The sequence below is a fragment of the Aotus nancymaae genome, unplaced genomic scaffold, assembly GCF_030222135.1.
Source record: "Aotus nancymaae isolate 86718 unplaced genomic scaffold, 86718_ANA_hifiasm-v0.15.2.pri h1tg000058l, whole genome shotgun sequence".
Taxonomy (NCBI): Eukaryota; Metazoa; Chordata; class Mammalia; order Primates; family Aotidae; genus Aotus; species Aotus nancymaae.
Window position 1 is genome coordinate 12,401,844 of NW_026988472.1, and position 17,144 is coordinate 12,418,987.

Below are 17,144 nucleotides of genomic sequence, written 5' to 3' on the forward strand. Positions count from 1 at the left end.
GAATTGGAGTTAAATTAAAAATTGGCTTTTTTTTCTTTTTAAACTTTCAGGTAACATTCGATCCAGAGGTATTTTTCAACATTCTTCTGCCTCCAATTATTTTCCATGCTGGATACAGCTTAAAGAAGGTAGGGTTTTTTTTTTTTTTGCCAGTATTTCTGAAATCATGTGAGTCTCTCTGTTAATTTACCTGCATAATTTTCTAGTTATTTTTCTTCTCCCAGCTTGCTTATTACTTTGTTCTGCACCCACTCAGAGACTATAGTTGACTTCTCATCAATGATTCATGTCTGTTTTAAAATCTGGAACTCCCATACATTGCCAGTGGGAATGTAAAATGGTACAGCCACTCTGGAAAACAAGTTGGCAGTTTCTAATAAAACTAAAGTTGAAATTGCCTTATGACCCACAATTTCACTCCTAAGGATTTATCCCAGAGAAATGAAAACTTATGTTCACATAAAAACCTAGATATGATTATTCATACGAACTTGTAATAGACAAACACTGGAAATAACCAAAATGTTCTATAATAGGTGAATGGTTAAACAAACTATGATATATCCATATCGTAGAATACTACTCAACAGTAAAACAGAACAACCTATTGATATACCCAAAAACCTTTATGGATGTCAAAGGCATTATGCCAAGTAAAAAAAAATCCCATCTCAACAGGTTATATACTCTATGATTTCATGTATATAGCATTGTAGAAATGACAAAATTATAGGGATGGAAAACAAATTAGTGGTTGCCAGCAAACAGGGATGGTTGGGGCATTGGGGTAGGGGTGCTTATAAAGGGGTAGCATGAGGGACATCTTCAGGATAATGGAACAGTGGTGTATTTTGACCGTAGTGCTAGTTATGCAAATCTACACATTTGATTAGATGACAGGGAATTATGCACACACATTGTATTAATGCCAGTTTCTTGATTTTTATGTCGTACCATAGTTATGTAAGATGTAACCATTGGGGGAAACTGGGTGAAGGGTACATACAACCTCTTTGTAGTTAATCTTTGCAACTTATTTGAATCTATAATTATTCCAAAATAAAAAGTTTTAAAGGACCTAAGTATCCATATTACTGGGGGTCATTGTGCTACACAGCAAGGTTGGGCCAGAGCCTCTAGTTATTTAAAATACCAAATCCTAGCCTGGGCAACATAGCAAGACCCTGTCTCTACAAAAAGTAAAAAAAAATAGCTGGGTATGGTGGTACATGCCTGTGGTCATACTTACTCTTGGAGGAGGCTGAGATAGAGGGCTTAAGCCTCTAGGAGTTCGAGACTGCAGTGAGCCATGATCGTGTCACTGTACTCCAGTCTGGGCCACAGCAAGACTCAGTCTCTAAAAAATAAATAAATAAATAAAAACAAATGCCAAATATCTTTACAAATATTTGTGAGTGGCTCCCTTCCTCTCCCATTGTGGTTAGATTATGTTAAAATTAAGCCTCCCCAAAGGCAGGTAACAGCTGTGGAACTTGTTTCAGCGCTCTTTCTGAATAAGGAGTGAAGGAAACCCTTTCACTGAGTCTAGAGAAGAGAGATTTTGCCTGACAATAAAACTCAACAACATCCTTAGGAACTAGAGAATGCCTCCCAAATTGATGAACTCTAGGTAAATCAGTTGAGAAAAAAGGAGGAAAGAAACAAATTACCTATATCAGGAATAAAAGAAGGAACTTTAGACCCTTCAGATATCAAAAGGATAATAAGGGAATACTATGAACAATTTTTGTGCCAATAAGTTTGACAGCATCATGATGAGATCTTGCCATGAAAAATACTCAAAAAAAGAAAAATATATAAATCTGGCAACCTGGGTGAAATGGACAAATTCCTTGAAAGACATAAATTATCAAAACTGGCTTGAGAAGAGATGGAAAGCTGTATTAATTAAAGAAATTGAGTTCATAATGAAAAACCTTTCTACATACCCATATGGCTTTACTGGTAAATTACATCAGCATTTACAAAAGGAATAATACCAGTCTTACACAAATTCTTCCAGAAAATAGAAGACAGAACACTTGCCAATTCATTTTATGAGAGGATGCCTGTCCATCAAGCTGGTTCTTCTGTCAAAGCCACTCTGCACTTTTCAGATGGTTTTTAAACAATTTCCAACCAACATAAATATAGTTACAGTTTACAGAGCATTTGCTATGTATTAGGAATGGATATTCTTTATTTCTTTTTTACATCCATTCTTTCTAATTTTCACAGAAACTCTGTAAGAAGGTAATGGTAATTGAAGATTAGTTTATACTGCTTCTCCTCCAGGTTTCCAAGTCATTGATAAACAGACACAAGGAGTTAACTTGTGATTAAATTATTTATTTAAGATCCAAAGTCCCTGGTAGATGCATGTTGGAGTATGTCACTTAGCCTTTTGTAATGGGGCTGCTTACAATCTACCTTATGAATTGAGGACAGGTACCCTTTAGTCACTAGTTTGGTCACAGATACAGGTAAGGAGGCTGAAATGGAGAGATCCTGGAAATTGTTGGGCCTACCAAAAGCTGCCTCTTTTGCCCACAGCATGGAGGCTAAAGGAGCAAGAACAATTCCCCACCTTGCACAACAGGGTTAAGACTACAAATCAGGGTCAAACTCACTTCCCCTTTCAGAGATCAAGTGACCTCTCCTTACTGCATCACCTTCAGGGCAGGAGGGGAAGGGGGAGAGGAATGGAACATAAGTCCCCTCTCCATAATAGGTGCTTGAGGAGCAGGAGGCTGTGTGTTTCTGCACACCAGTCCAGCGCATTTGTGTACTCACATGTAGAGTGTCCTGTGTTTTACTGATGATGAATCTGAGCTCAGAATGATTAATGACAGATATGAGGTTATGTAGTTTGGGACTGAATCAAGGTGATACCCTCTCTGTCTGACGCCAGGGCTCAGAGTTGTTCCTTTGTGCCTTATTGCCTCTGGATTTAGGTTTTCTGTACAAAAAGACCATATCCTTTTCCTAACTACTCTGTGGGGTTGCCAGAGTCATCCGAATTTGTATGTCATCTACTGACATGTAACAGATAGGAAATGGTTATTATGGGTATAAATAACGTCATTTTTTACCTAAGGAGAATTTGGAAACTCTTCTTCAGATCAAATGGGTGATGAGTAATTTGATATTTTACATAACGAATCTTAATGTATAATCAGTCATAGTTGTTTTAAAATGAAACCAAATCATGGGTTGTGAAAGCCACTCTGATGGTTCAAAAACATTTCAATTTTTGCAGAACCTTCCTTTTATCAGCACCATTTTCTCAAAAGAAAAACCACTCACAGGCTTTGCCAGTTCCTAATCAATTTGTTTTTGAAATGCTAGCCTGAGTGGAAAAAAAAACCCACAAATTGGTTTTTGTCTGCTCTCACAATACAGTAACCAAGACAGAAGACTTCTGTGATTAAATGTGGGAGGGATTTCTACCCACCAGGAAACAAGCAATCAGTTCTGCAACAGAAACCAGCTGGGTGTCCTCCAGTTCAGTTCTGACACTATCTACCTGGAGATACTACCAGATCCCATGGATTGAAAGCTCAGTCCCACAAGACTCCCCCGCTGCCCCACATCAGACACCTGTCACAACTCTGGGACTTCTGACTGCCTGGCTTCAAGTTGAGGTTCCCACAACCCCCTCTTTGAGTTTCATTACATTGCTAAAGTGGCTCACAGAACTCAGGGAAACACTAACTCATACTTACCAGTTTGTTATAAAAGGTATTACAAAGGATACGGATGAAGAGATGCATAAGGCAAGGTGTGGAAAAAGGGGCACGAAGCTTCCATGCCCTCTCCGGGCACCACCGTCCAGGAACCTCCACGTATTCAGCTGTTTGGAAGCTCTCCGAACCCCATCCTCTTGAACCTTATATGGAGGTTTCATTGCATAGGCATGATTGACAACCGTGTAGAAATGTGATTGGACAAAAGAGTGTGATCTAATGCTGATAGACTGAGTGGGGAAACCCAGCAAGGCCTGTCCAGATTCTTCTTGGCCTCTCTGTGTGGCATTCTTTCCTCTCCAATATAGGGTGGGATCCCTTCTGAAATGAGGGTCTTATGACCTACATCAAAAAGTCAGGAGAAAATTAGAGTATATTTTTAGTTTCTATGGCCTGCCTTGGGACAAAAAAGGAGCAGATGAAAGGAGGGCAAGAGAAGGTCAGAGAGATTCTATTTTTTTTGCTACCTGCTTCTGAGGCCTAAAGTGCCCAACATTACAACAAAAGACTGTAACAAGAGCTATGGGAGTTTATAAGCCAGGAACTGTAGATGAAAACCAATACATACACATCATAATATCACAGCTAGTCTTTCAGGTTATCAACTATTAGTTTAGTCTCTTTCCTTTTTAAATTGTGCCTATAAAGGCACTTAAATAGTTGGTCCTTAATATGGTTGCCATCTCTGATGAAACCTGTTGTCAGTGAAATGTGTAATAAATATTTCACCATTTAACGGATGGTGTATACACAGATAACATTCAGACCCTTTGACCTATGCAGATCATGTAGCTATTGTGCAGACATGGGCCTTCTGACTTGAAAAAAGTTCTCATTGGAATTAGCTTTGATTTTGTGCTACCACTCATGGTTTGCTTAAAGGGCCTTGGCAGGGAAATAATTCACCCATAGACGCTATTATTGGTGGACTTCCCCACCAAACACACACACTCACTCACACACAAATATGCAATAACATGTTAAAGCTTGCCAGTGGGGAATGGAAGGGGATAGGATTTCCCAAGGAGTAGCAGTGTAAGGCTTAGAATGGTACAGCTAGAAATTGGGATATCAGGTAGATTTTCACCAAAAGCAAACCTTCTCATCCTGGCCTATCTTACACTTATATTCTTGAAGACTTTACCAGAGCATGCCATCATCTTTTGTCTCTTCTTGTAATTCTATAACTAAGGAGCAAAAGTAAGGGCGATTCTGAACCAATCATGGCTGTATTGTAACCAAATAAGGGTAGGATGAAAGATCTAGGGTTTCACCGGGCACCTCCTGTCCTTTCTTTCCCAGAGAAGTAGAAATCAAAGAGCTGGGTGGCAGGGCAGCTTGCACAATGAGAGCACGATGCTTTGGGGGTGGGAGCCCAGCTTTCCAGGCAGGGGCTTGGTTTGGCAGACATGTGACTTCAAGCAGCTTACATCATGCCTTTGAGCCTTGGGTTCTCTTGTATAAGATGGTCCAAATAACACCTTCCACATAGATCATTGTGAGAATCGGATGGGCTAATATGTGTGAAAACACTTTGTGAACTATGGAGTATGCGTTTAAGTACTAGACATAATACACAAATAGGTAGTATATCTTTTCAAAATACAGTTAAGTTTCAGCTCATATCAGATATGAACGGGGAGATGGGTAATTGTGTGTGTGTGTGTGTGTGCGTGTGTGTGTGTGTGTGATTTTAGAATATATTATGAAAGTATTTTTGGCTGCAGATTTACATTCCTAATTTTTTGCTTTGGCTAATGTCATGAATATGAATTTATCTAATTTATATTCAGAGTTACCATGGGAATATCTACCCAAAGGAAAGCTGAGTGGCAAGGGAAAGCACATCTGGGATTAAAATTTGTTCTTGGATACCTCACAACTGTCATTCATCTTGTGCCTTGTTCTTGATGCACTCCTAACCCTCCCTGATTGAAGCCCTTTGTGGAGCTTTTGAAGGGAAGCACACTCACAGCTGTTGATTTTTTTGAAATATAATTTTTTTAAAACATTGGTATATAAATGCATTAGATTAAAAACAAAAAGGCGGTGATTTAAGAGGCAAACATAATGTGTCCATCATATGTACAGGCAGCACCCTCATTCAGTGCCTGTCAGCATGGCAAGCCCTTGAAGGATTCTCTCCTGAGCAGGTGGCTTAGCGGTTGGAGGCATTTCTTGACACTTTCTTCACTGACTCCATTAGGGGCAAGCACTGGGAAGGCCCTGTGTTTAGAATACAGACCAGAGGACGCCTGCAGCCCTTTGTCTGGCCATGCTACCTGGTGGCTGCCTGATCTAGGCTGGGTTCTTCTTCCTGTCCCCTGTCTTTTTCTGATGTTGCTCAGCTGACATGCTGGGGCTCTCCTGTCTTTTAAAAAATTTTTAGTTATAGTGTTCCTGGCCCTTGTTTGATCTTGGTGTTGGGGGATTTTGTTTGTCTGTTGTCAAATGAGAATGGCTTATGCCTTGAGGAGGCAGAACTGTGGCTTAGGATCCCAGAACAGGCAGAATTTCCTCTGTTGCAATATCCCACAAGCCTAATGACTTGTAAGAAGTAAATCCTTCAAACACAACATGGTAAAACAAGTAAATCCTTGTGTGTCTGTGTGTGTGTGTGTCTGTGTGTGTGTGTGTGTATTTTTTTTTTTTTTTGAGACGGAGTCTTGCTCTGTCACCAGGCTGGAGTGCAGTGGCATGATCTCGGCTCACTGCAACCTCTGCTTCCCAGGTTCAAGCGATTCCCCGGCCTCAGCCTCCCAAGTAGCTAGAACTACAGGCGCGCACCACTATGCCTGGCTAATTTCTTGTATTTTAGTAGAGACAGGGTTTCACCATGTTAATCAGGCTGGTCTTGATCTCCTGATGGCGTGATTCACCTGCCTCGCCTCCCGAAGTGCTGGGATTACAGGCGTGAGCCACTGCTTGTGTTTATATTTTTAAGGTAACCAATGTGCAGAAGCATTGAAAGGATTGCAGTTTTGCCACCTCATTCTGAATAATATCTAGATGTGATATTGATGTGTGTTTCTTCCTGTATAAACTTGGCCATCTTAAATGGAACTACTATTTCTAATTTCTCCACATCCATCTCTCTTTTCCTTGTTTCCCAGGCTTCAGAGATTAATCTAGATAATTATATAGGCAGACACTTCAGGTTCCATGAGCAGATATTTAGGACTCTGAACAGTTTTCTGATATTAAATTAAACAGAAAACTCATGACATAGCACCTTCACACCGTATTTGTTTCAAACTTCTATCTGTAATGATCTTCTGAGGTACCACCAGAACTGGAAGTGACATACTGGATCACTGAGTAAAATGGTGTGGGTTAAATCTATAAAAATGATTGATCTACTCACACAGAGACATGCACAAACATATACACACACTTAATGTAATTTAATGTAATCATCCAGAGCAGTTTGGTCTGAAAATTTACTAAGTCCTTGATTACTTGCTCAGTACCTAGCTGTACAGAAGATAACTTAAAACCATGATGTCGGGCCGGGCACGGTGGTTCACGCCTGTAATCCCAGCACTTTGGGAGGCCGAGGCGGGAGGCCGAGGTGAGTGGATCACCTGATGTCAGGAGTTCAAAACCAGCCTGACTAACAAGGTGAAACCCCATCTTAAAAAAAAAACAAAACCATGATGTCTAAGGTTAAATAGCAACATATAGGAGTAACTTAAGTTGTTACTTAATGTAATGGAAGCAGTAAGTAGAGTTCCACTTTTTAAAGACTTTTATTGTGTTTCTTAAGTTCATTGTCAAAAATCACAATGTGATTCCTGGGTTTTGTTTGTTTTATTCAGAGACATTTTTTCAGAAATCTTGGGTCTATTCTGGCCTATGCCTTCTTGGGGACTGCTGTTTCGTGCTTCATTATTGGGTAAGTGAACGTTTCTCATATATCCAAATTAACACATGTTCCATAGAGATGAGATCCATCTGGGTCCACAGAGTCCAGTATTTTGATATTATTGATGATGGCTGTCAGGATCGAGAGTTACATTGTTCAGTATCGTAGCTATTAGCCATGTGACTATTTAAATTAAGACAAATTAAAATGAAATAAAATTATTCTCAGTACCCAGATCTTGGTTTCTATTATCATTATTTGATAAAAAGAACCAGAGTCCCTTGCAGAAATGGTTAATTCTAGGGCTGGGGCAGTAAATATACAAGATAAAAATGAAGTATCTTGTAATGCCAGAAAGTAAGGAAGTGCTCAGAAAACAGACAGACAAAAGAATGAAGGGGGATGTCAAAGGGACACAAGAACCAACCTGAAAGCCCCTGTAATGGTCAAAGCCCCCTCAATGGCTGAAGAACAACAAAACAAACAACGTTGTATTAGATTATCCCCAAGAGCATAAAGTAAGTATCCCTGAGTCCATATGGATATAAATAAGTGTTTGGATGAATAAATAAATGCGGGAGAAAAGACAAATCTCCTGTGCAGAAGAATTCCAAATACTTCATGTAGATACATCCCCCTCGAGGAGGTGGAGCTCAGTCCCCTCCGACTCCCTCTTTGAGTGTGGGCTGTGCATAGTGACTTCTTTATGAAGAGTACAGTACGGAAAGGAGGAAAAAAGAGTAGCTTTACAGTGGAGAAACCTGACAAATACTACCTCAACCAGGTGATCAAGGTCAACATCAGCAGTGATAAGTCACGTTGATAGTATGCACCTTGATATTTGTGATGAGAAGGGTACTTTACCTCTCTGGTCTTCCACTCAAAACCACATTACCCCAGTCTAACCATGAGAAAAAAAATCAGACAAATTTTAGTCGAAGGACATTCTACAAAATATCTGACCAGTACTCCTAAATCTGCCAAGGTCATCAAAAATGAGCAGTCTAAGAAACTGTCACAGCCATCAGGAGACTAAAGGGATTTGATGACTAAATGTCACTGTGGTATCCTGGATAAGATCCTGGAACAGAAAAAGGACATTAGGTTAAAAACTAAGAAAATCTGAATAAAGTTAGGACTTTAATTAATTTTTTAAGAATTAGCTAGAAACCTGGAGATAATAGCAGGGGCCTTTTATGCCATCAAAAAAGGAGGGGCTTGGACTTATCCTTTAAGAGATGGCACATTATTGAAGAATGACAGGTTATATAACTGGCATTAGTGGTGATAGGAAGCAAAATGGGGAAAAGGCTGCTGCAGAAGTCTATTGTGTAGGTCATGGACTGTGGTGAAAGGAAATGGAGAAGAAGATCTTGTTCCAGGAATGTTTAAAGGGTACATGAAAGAAGCCTTTAATAAGCAACAAAGAGCAAATCAAATCTGTAACATACAATTGCTGTGAAATGAAATTGAAATGGTTAAGTGTCTAGAACGGTGTCTGGCACACAGTAGGCAAACATTGTTATAGTTCTTTCTTCTGAAAAGAATTCCATTCTGCAAATAGTTCTTTTGCTCCTAGCTTAGCTAGTCCACTCTTCTAAGAATTTGAGACACAACGGTGGGCAATGACATCAAGAATCTCATTATTAGAGGGTTGGCTGTAGAGTATAATGAGTCAAGTCCATGTTATTTTACTCCTCTAACCCCTGCAGCTGTTGCTATCACTGCTGCTGCCACCTTGCGTGTGCACGTGTGCACACACATGCACGCGCACATACCCTTGTAATATGTACTAGGCCTTTTCACAGTCCTCACTCCTCCCTCCTCCCAATTTGCAAGCTGTCCTGTAGGAAATGTGCTCCCGCCAAGCTGAAAAATTTAACTTGATAGTCCCTCTTAGATCACGTCACAGTCTACATAGCTTAAGGAGGGCTATTGCTGGCCTGCCTGACCCATGCAAAGAGTGAGAGGCCAGATATCTTGATGGGTATACAGATGTTCTAATAGGACATTTAAAGATATTTGCCTCTTTTTCCCTTCTTTGAAATAATTCTTGGCAGAGAAGGCAGTAGTAATTCAATCCTTTGGATCTTTCTGACCAGCCCATTTGTTTTCTCTCCAGTTTCATCGAGTCTACTGATTTCTCTGACGTTAAATGCATTGTCTTAGAATTTTGTGAGTTTTGTAGCAACTTATTGCTACGAAAACATTATGCCAGGTTCTGTTTCTTCCTTTTCCCTGTATTACCCAGTTGCTTAAAATGCCTTAGTTTTGTTGCTAAAGACTGTGCTTCATGGTTGCTTTAGTTGTTAGCAAGTATAACTTTTAAAAATGAAATGTTCAGATGTTTCAGCAAGATGACATTAACTGCAAACTATTACTTGGTACCAAAGTCCTATTTGCCCATGTCTCTGGTAAGTGTCCAACCATGGCAACTGCCTGTTATTTTCATAAATCGCTAAGAATAGTATTCTAGTACTATGCTGCTTGCATGTTTGCTAAGTTACTTATTTTTTTCTCCTGACATAGTTTACCTTACCTTCTTACAGAAATCTCATGTATGGTGTGGTGAAGCTCATGAAGATTATGGGACAGCTCTCAGATAAATTTTATTACACAGATTGTCTCTTTTTTGGAGCAATCATCTCTGCCACTGACCCAGGTATTTGGCTTTGCGTATTTGGCTTTATCATTATGGTATTCCATTATTTAAATCTTTAAAAGTTCAGAGCAATTATTAACTTTTGTTGCAGTAGGGAGAATGTAGTATTGATTTGCATGGCATGGTGGCAGAAGAAATAATCAATAGGTGAGTCTAACAGACTTAGATGGCTTTCCTTTTTCTTTTTCCTTTTTTGAGACAGGTTCTCCGTGGGTTCCCCAGGCTGGAGTGCAGTGGTGCAATCACAGCTCACTGAAGCCTTGACCTCCCGGGCTCAAGCAATCCTCCTGCCTCAGCCTCCCAAGCAGTGGGACTATAGTTAGATGGCTTTTCTAAGAAGGGCATGCAATTTCCTTTTCTATTATTAATTTTTTTGTGTGGTAAAAATGCCTGACATTAAATTTACTATCTTAACAACTTCAGTAGCATTAAGTATACCTACGTCGTTGTGAAACCAATCCCCGGAACTTTTTCATCTTGCAAAACTGAAATGCTATACCCATTAAACAACAACTCCCTAGTTCCCCTTCCCTGCAGTCCCTGGCAACTACCTTTGACTTTCTGTCTCTATGCACTTGACTACTGTAGATACATCATGCAACTGAAATCATACAGTATATGTCTTTTTGTGATTGGCTTATTTCACTTAGCATAATGTCCTGAAAGTTCATTCATGTTATAGCATTTGTCATAATTTCCTAACCTTTAAGGCTGAATAACATTGCATTGTGGCCAGGTGCAGTGGCTCATGCCTGTAATCTCAGCACTTTGGGAGGCCAAGGTGGACGGATCACAAGGTCAGGAGATCAAGATCATCCTGGCTGACACGGTGAAATCCCGTCTCTACTAAAAATACAATAAAAATTAGCCATGCATGGTGGCAGGCACCTGCAATCCCAACTACTCAGGAGGCCGAGGCAGGAGAATTGCTTGAACCTGGAAGGCAGAGGTTGCAGTAAGCCAAGATTGCACCACTGCACTCCAGCCTGGGCAACAGAGCAAGACTCTATCTCAAAAGAAAAAAAAAATTCATTGTATCTGTATAGCTTGTTTTGCCTTTCATCTTAGAATGACTTATTTGGTTGTAATTTTTACACTTAGATTGTCTTCTTTCCCAGTGTTGCCCTTTTGCCTTCTTTTCTGCAGCATATCATTTGGTTTAAATAATACCTTTTCTTAGTAGAAACACATATGATTATCTGTAGTGAATGTAATTTAATTTGTAAACTCCTTTTGTTCAGCATTCCAGCAGGAGTGTGCACTGTGACATAGTTTTCTATTCATCAATCCCTTGCTTTGTATTTTTCAAGTGTTGGTTGAACCAATTCTTACAAGTGAATTATTACATACTTCTCCTCCCTCACAGCTCAAAAACAAACAAAAATGTTCTCCTTTCCAAGTTGGAACTTATAATTTGATCAGTTTGCTTAAAGTAGTTACAGCCATTCTCTTCCTTGGTGTCAGCTATTGAGAGTACACCTTAGGGAAAGAAGTTCTGGAGAATGAGCTGCTCCTGTCCTCACAGTGGAGATAGAAAGGTCCACTCTTTGTCTCCAATGCCCTCTAATATTCTGAACTGTAATAACCTTAGAGATGCTAAGATACCCCACTTGACCATGTCCCTTGGGGAGTCCTCTCCATCCGTGATATCTTATAGATCTTTCTTTCAAGATAGAGATGTTCTACAGTCTGCCCAGTCCATTGTGGTAACTAGTAGTCACATGTAACTTTTGAGCAGTTGAAATGTACGGTAGTGTAATTGGCGGACTGATTTTAACTTTTACTTAATGTTAAGTAAATTTTTTTTTTTGAGACAGAGATTTTGCTCTTGTTGCCCAGGCTGGAGTGCAATGGCGCGATCTCAGCTTACCGCAACCTCCACCTCCTGGGTTCAAGCAATCCTCCTGCCTCAGCCTCCTGAGTAGCTGGGATTACAGGCATGCGGCACCATGCCCGGCTTATTTTGTATTTTTAGTAGAGACAGGGTTTCACTGTGTCGGTCAGGCTGATCTCGAACTCCTGAGCTTAGGTGATCTGCCCACCTTGGCCTACCAAAGTGCTTGGATTATAGGTATAAGCCACTGCGCCCGGCCAATGTTAAGTAATTTAAATGTAAATAGCCACGTGTGGCTAGTGGTTACCACATCAAACAGCATAACTCTAGACAGTTGCTGGTTTTGAAGAATCTCAATGTTCCAAAAAAATATTGACCTCTCTTACCCTCATATTTTATTACAAACACTCTGAGTAAATTAGTATGAAGACTTGGCTGTCAAGGCACTGTGGTTTGTGAAAAGGTGGGATTTGGAGTCACGGGCCTTGGGTCGAGTTCTAGCCCTGCCAGTCACTGATCGGTTGGCCTAGGCACACATTATCCCCTCACATCAGTTTCCTCATCCACAAAGGAGAAATGATGGCACCTATTTCCTAAGGCTATTTTGAAGATGAAATGAAACAATGTGCGTAAGGCACTGAGTGTACCATCTCCAAATGATGCTGGTCTATGTCCACATCTGACTCAGGCAGAGATTTCCCAGTTTTCCTCATGTTTAAAAAATAAATAACAGATCATCTCTTAACCCAAGCATGTTTCCAAAGAGAACTCTGAAAATCAGCTTTATTATTTTAATCCTGTGCTGTCTGTGACTGTCTCCAGATGTGTGTCTATGGAGAAATAGATATTCATAAATCTGAGAAAGGTGTTTATCTGTCTGAAAATGTGTTTCTAACTATACTCATCTATAATTTTATTACTAATGTCTTACTATTACCACTGACAAGTAAAGGGAAGTTAGTGTAACATAAAGATTGATATTGTTTCCTGAGCTATCAGTGTTGCTTCATTTAATTGGATAGAGAGGCTTACTTTTCCAGATTATCTTTGTAATGGTTTACTTCCCTTTAATGTGTCTATGCTATGATAGAAAATAATGAAAGGCATTACCATGCTGCTCCATTTTTACTTGGCCTATGGAGATTGGCACAGTAAGGATTTTATAGAAATGGAAGTTCTAGATAATTGAAAGTTTAAACTGATTAAACATCAGGACATTAACTTTAACTGCTTTTTTAATAGAAATCTTCCTGAAATGTAGAATGTTTTTGTAAATTAGAAGTGTTTTTCCAGCCTCCAAAAAATCTGTTGTTTGAAAACTTGGGTCATAAAAGAGATAAAAACTTAAGTGCAGAGTTAAGGATCACAAGACCAGATTGACTTCTAGTGCCTGGTGCATCAAGCAAAAATTCTGATATTGGCAGCCTGGGCAACATAGTAGAACCTCATCCCCACAAAAAAAAATTTTTTTTTTAATTTAGCTGGCCATGGTGGTACATGCCTATAGTCCCAGTTGCTCGTGGCGGGGGTGTTGAGGCAAGACGATTGCTTAAACCCAGGAGTTTGAGGCTGCAGTGAGCTGTGATCGCACCACTGCATTTCAGCCTGGGCGACAGAGCAAGATCTTGTCTTTAAAAAATAAAACAGAAAACTTTATAGTATTAGGATGCAGAGTGGTATTGACTGATATGAAGGAATAAGAATCCTTGTCCCTGATTACTGTACTTGGCTTCAGACATGAGTCATTGGTCTTCTGGTCGAAGGTGACACAGTATGTGTGGGATAGTGTAGGCTGCACTGTGACAGGAAGCCTTCTCTGTTCTGTGGTCGTGTGTCATGGCTGCCGTGTGCCATCTTGATGGGCTTTTGTTTTAGATGGATCCACAATTAAAGAAAAAACCACATTGCCACCCTGTGGTGCCTTCCTAGGCAGCCACCGGAGAACACAAGTACTATTCCTTCCTGTGAGCCATCATGATGTCATTTCCCCAATTTTAATTCATCACCTTTGTACTCTTTGAGTCAATCAGCCTGACTCACAGGTTTATATTTCATTCATTCATTCATTCATTCATTTACATTTTTTTGAGACAGGGTCTCTGTCGCCTAGGCTGGAATGCAGTGGCATGACCTCAGCTCACTGCAGCCTTGACCTCCCAGGGCTGAAGTGATCCTTCCACCTCAGCCTCCAGATTAGCTGGGACTACCACCATGCCTGGTTAATTTTTGTATTTTTTGTAGAGATGGGGTTTCACCATGTTGGCCAGGCTGATCTCAGACGTCTGAGCTCAAAAGATCCGCCTGCCTTGGCCTCTGAAAGTGTTGGTATTACAGGCGTGAGCCACCACACCCGGCACGGGTTTCATGATTTGAGATCTGTGTTGTCCAAGACCATTCCTGTAGTTGCATTGCTTGGGCTGGTCAGTCTTTTGCTCATCCTTTGAGACTTGGTTCAAATGTGCTACCTGCCTAGTCACTCTTCCTAGACTCCTTCAATATCTGCTCCCTCAGATCTTTGAGTTAGGTCTGTGTTGTACACGACAGTACTTGCCACTTTGTACTGAGTGTTCACAAGAGCTAAGTGCCCTTGAGTACATGGATGAAGTATTCAAGAAAAGGTAGTTGAATGAACACATTTAGGTCCTTGAGTTTTTCCTTCTTCATATGTCTGCCATTCTTTTGTTTTTCCCACTGCCTGCACCCAGTGGTCTTCAGTTAGTTAATTGTCATTTCTCAGTCTGTGTCCAGTTGGAAACAGCTGTGACCCTGCTCACCCTGATTTCAAGGGTCCTGCTGTAGGGAGGAGGGCAATCTGTTTCATCTCTCCCATTAGAAACCACTTACCCAGTCTATCATCCCCATCCCATCGTCTTCCAGTTGTCAGCACCCACATCCCTCCTCGTGGTCAGGCACAGACTTGCTCAGGAGGGGCACAGCAGGGTTCCTGATCTGTTTTGTGAGGATAATGAGCAGGGAGAATGACAAGTTGAAACTTAGATCAGTGCTATGTAAGTGTTTATTGTTATTATTATTAATTATGCTTTTAGGCCAGGTGTGGTACGCATCTGTGGTCCCATCTACTTGGGAGGCTGAGGTGAGGGATTGCTTAAGCCCGGGAGTTCGAGCCTACAGTGAACTATTATCACACCACCATACCCCAGCCTGGGCAACAGAGCAAGACCCTGTCTCAAAAAAAATGAATAAATGTGGTTTTTTTGTCTTGAATAAATGAATTAAGTATGTTGCTTTTTTTTTTTTTTTTTTTTTTTTTTTTACCGTAAGTAACTAGTATTTCAGGAAAACCATGTTCAAAAGTTGGAAGGCCTTTGGGGTCCATGTAGCTCAGACCCTCACTTGACTAAATCCTCCAACTTTGCTGTGTGCTGAGCCCTCTTGGCCAGTGGTGGCTGTGATGATTGACTCACCACCCTACTCCACCCTCCTCCTGGTCCCCGGAGGCTGATTTGTACGGAACATGCCAGAGGGTCCTTTGCCTTCTGGTTTCCCATTGGGTTTGTCCAAGGGGGAGCACCAGTGGGAGCCTGGGAAAAGAATGAAGATACAGGATTCAGGCAGACCATCTGCATTCCTTGATCAGAGGCCATAGCTCCTGTGAGGCACCCTCTCTGTATAGCTTCAGGTTCTGGTAATCACTCTTTTTCCTGGAGCCTTCAGCCTAGCAATGATACAAAAACTCCCCAATTCCAGCCACAAGTACTGCCTTCTCTCTTATGGTTTCCCCGTACTCTGCCCTCACTTTTATAAATAACTTCTCTATTAAACTCTCCTCAAATTGTTCAGTTTGAGGGTGCCATCTGTTTTCTGCCAGAACCCTGACTGATAGAGTCTTAGGACCCAGGGCTCCTGGCCTGCCAAGCCTGGGCTGTTCATCGAGATCAGCCTCTATCAGTATTGAGTCCCTGAGGGGTTGATGTGAATAGAGGCCTCCTGTGCTAACCCACAGTGCACATGCTATATGGGTGAGGAAGAAGATTTCTCATGTAATCACTGAGATTTGGAGGAATTTTGATACTGCAGCATAAAGCAGCCCATCAAACAGGGCCTGTTTTTTTAAATCTCTGAATTGGGGGAAATGAGAGCACTACCGCCATATAGGGTTTTATGAGAAGTAAATGAAATTGTAAAATGCCTAGCATAGTGCCTGCTTCATGGTAAGTGCTCAATAATTATTGTCAATATCACTGTTCATTTTTCTTCAACATTGGGTTAAAATAAGCCAATTCTTATGTCATATTATGATAAACTCCTAGAGTAAAAGTTTCATGTAAATATTTCTCATGTAATAAATAATACAGAAAATAACTTTGTAAAGCCTATTTCCTAAAGATCTTTCCTATTGTGTAACCTGCTGAGCTGTATTTAAGGATGAAAGAAAGAGATTAACTTTGCATCTTGTGTTAACATCTGTATTGTGAAGATGACATGTCCTTTAAGAACTGCTGATGGGCATACACCCTATTGATGTCTGGTTAGTATCTGAATGCATAAAGTAGTGATTTTAGCGCCTTGATTTATAATAATGCAGAGTAGCTTCATGACATAGTAGACATTTTTCAAGTCCAAATTATGTTTGCTTACCCTCAATAAATAAACTTTTTTCAAAGGAAGGTATGATGAGCATAGTATCATTTTGAAATCTCCCTTAATCCCTAACAAGAATACAGAAAGCAAGACAGCAAAAGAAAAAACACAGAGAGCTAACAGGGCAGTGATGGTAGCATGTATCTGTTGTCACAGCTACTCAGGAGGCTGAGATGGGAGGATCACTTGAGCCCAGGAGTTCAAGTCCAGCCTGGGCAGCATAGTGAGACTTTGTCTTAAAAATAAAATAAAATGAAACTTATGGACAGGGCATCCCACTATCTACCACCAGCAGTGAGACTTGCATACTGAAATAGCAACTGTGCAGAGGAGAAAAGGGGGTGCTGATCATTTTGACTGTCAGGGAACCTAAAAATATTCCACAAGTGTTTATTCTCAAAAGGAGGGATCCCTACTGAGAATAAAGAGGTTTGT

The 17,144-nt window shown here is 40.5% G+C and overlaps 1 protein-coding gene across 1 annotated transcript in view; it reads left to right on the forward strand.

The window, feature by feature from the left end:
* Window positions 1-17,144, forward strand: part of SLC9A7 (solute carrier family 9 member A7) — a 143,561-nt gene that overhangs the window by 75,356 nt on the left and 51,061 nt on the right. Inside the window, exons 3-5 of the mRNA XM_012448195.3 lie at window positions 51-128; window positions 7,565-7,641; window positions 10,161-10,273. Coding sequence (XP_012303618.2) covers window positions 51-128; window positions 7,565-7,641; window positions 10,161-10,273 — 268 coding nt within the window. The remainder of the gene's footprint in view (window positions 1-50; window positions 129-7,564; window positions 7,642-10,160; window positions 10,274-17,144) is intronic.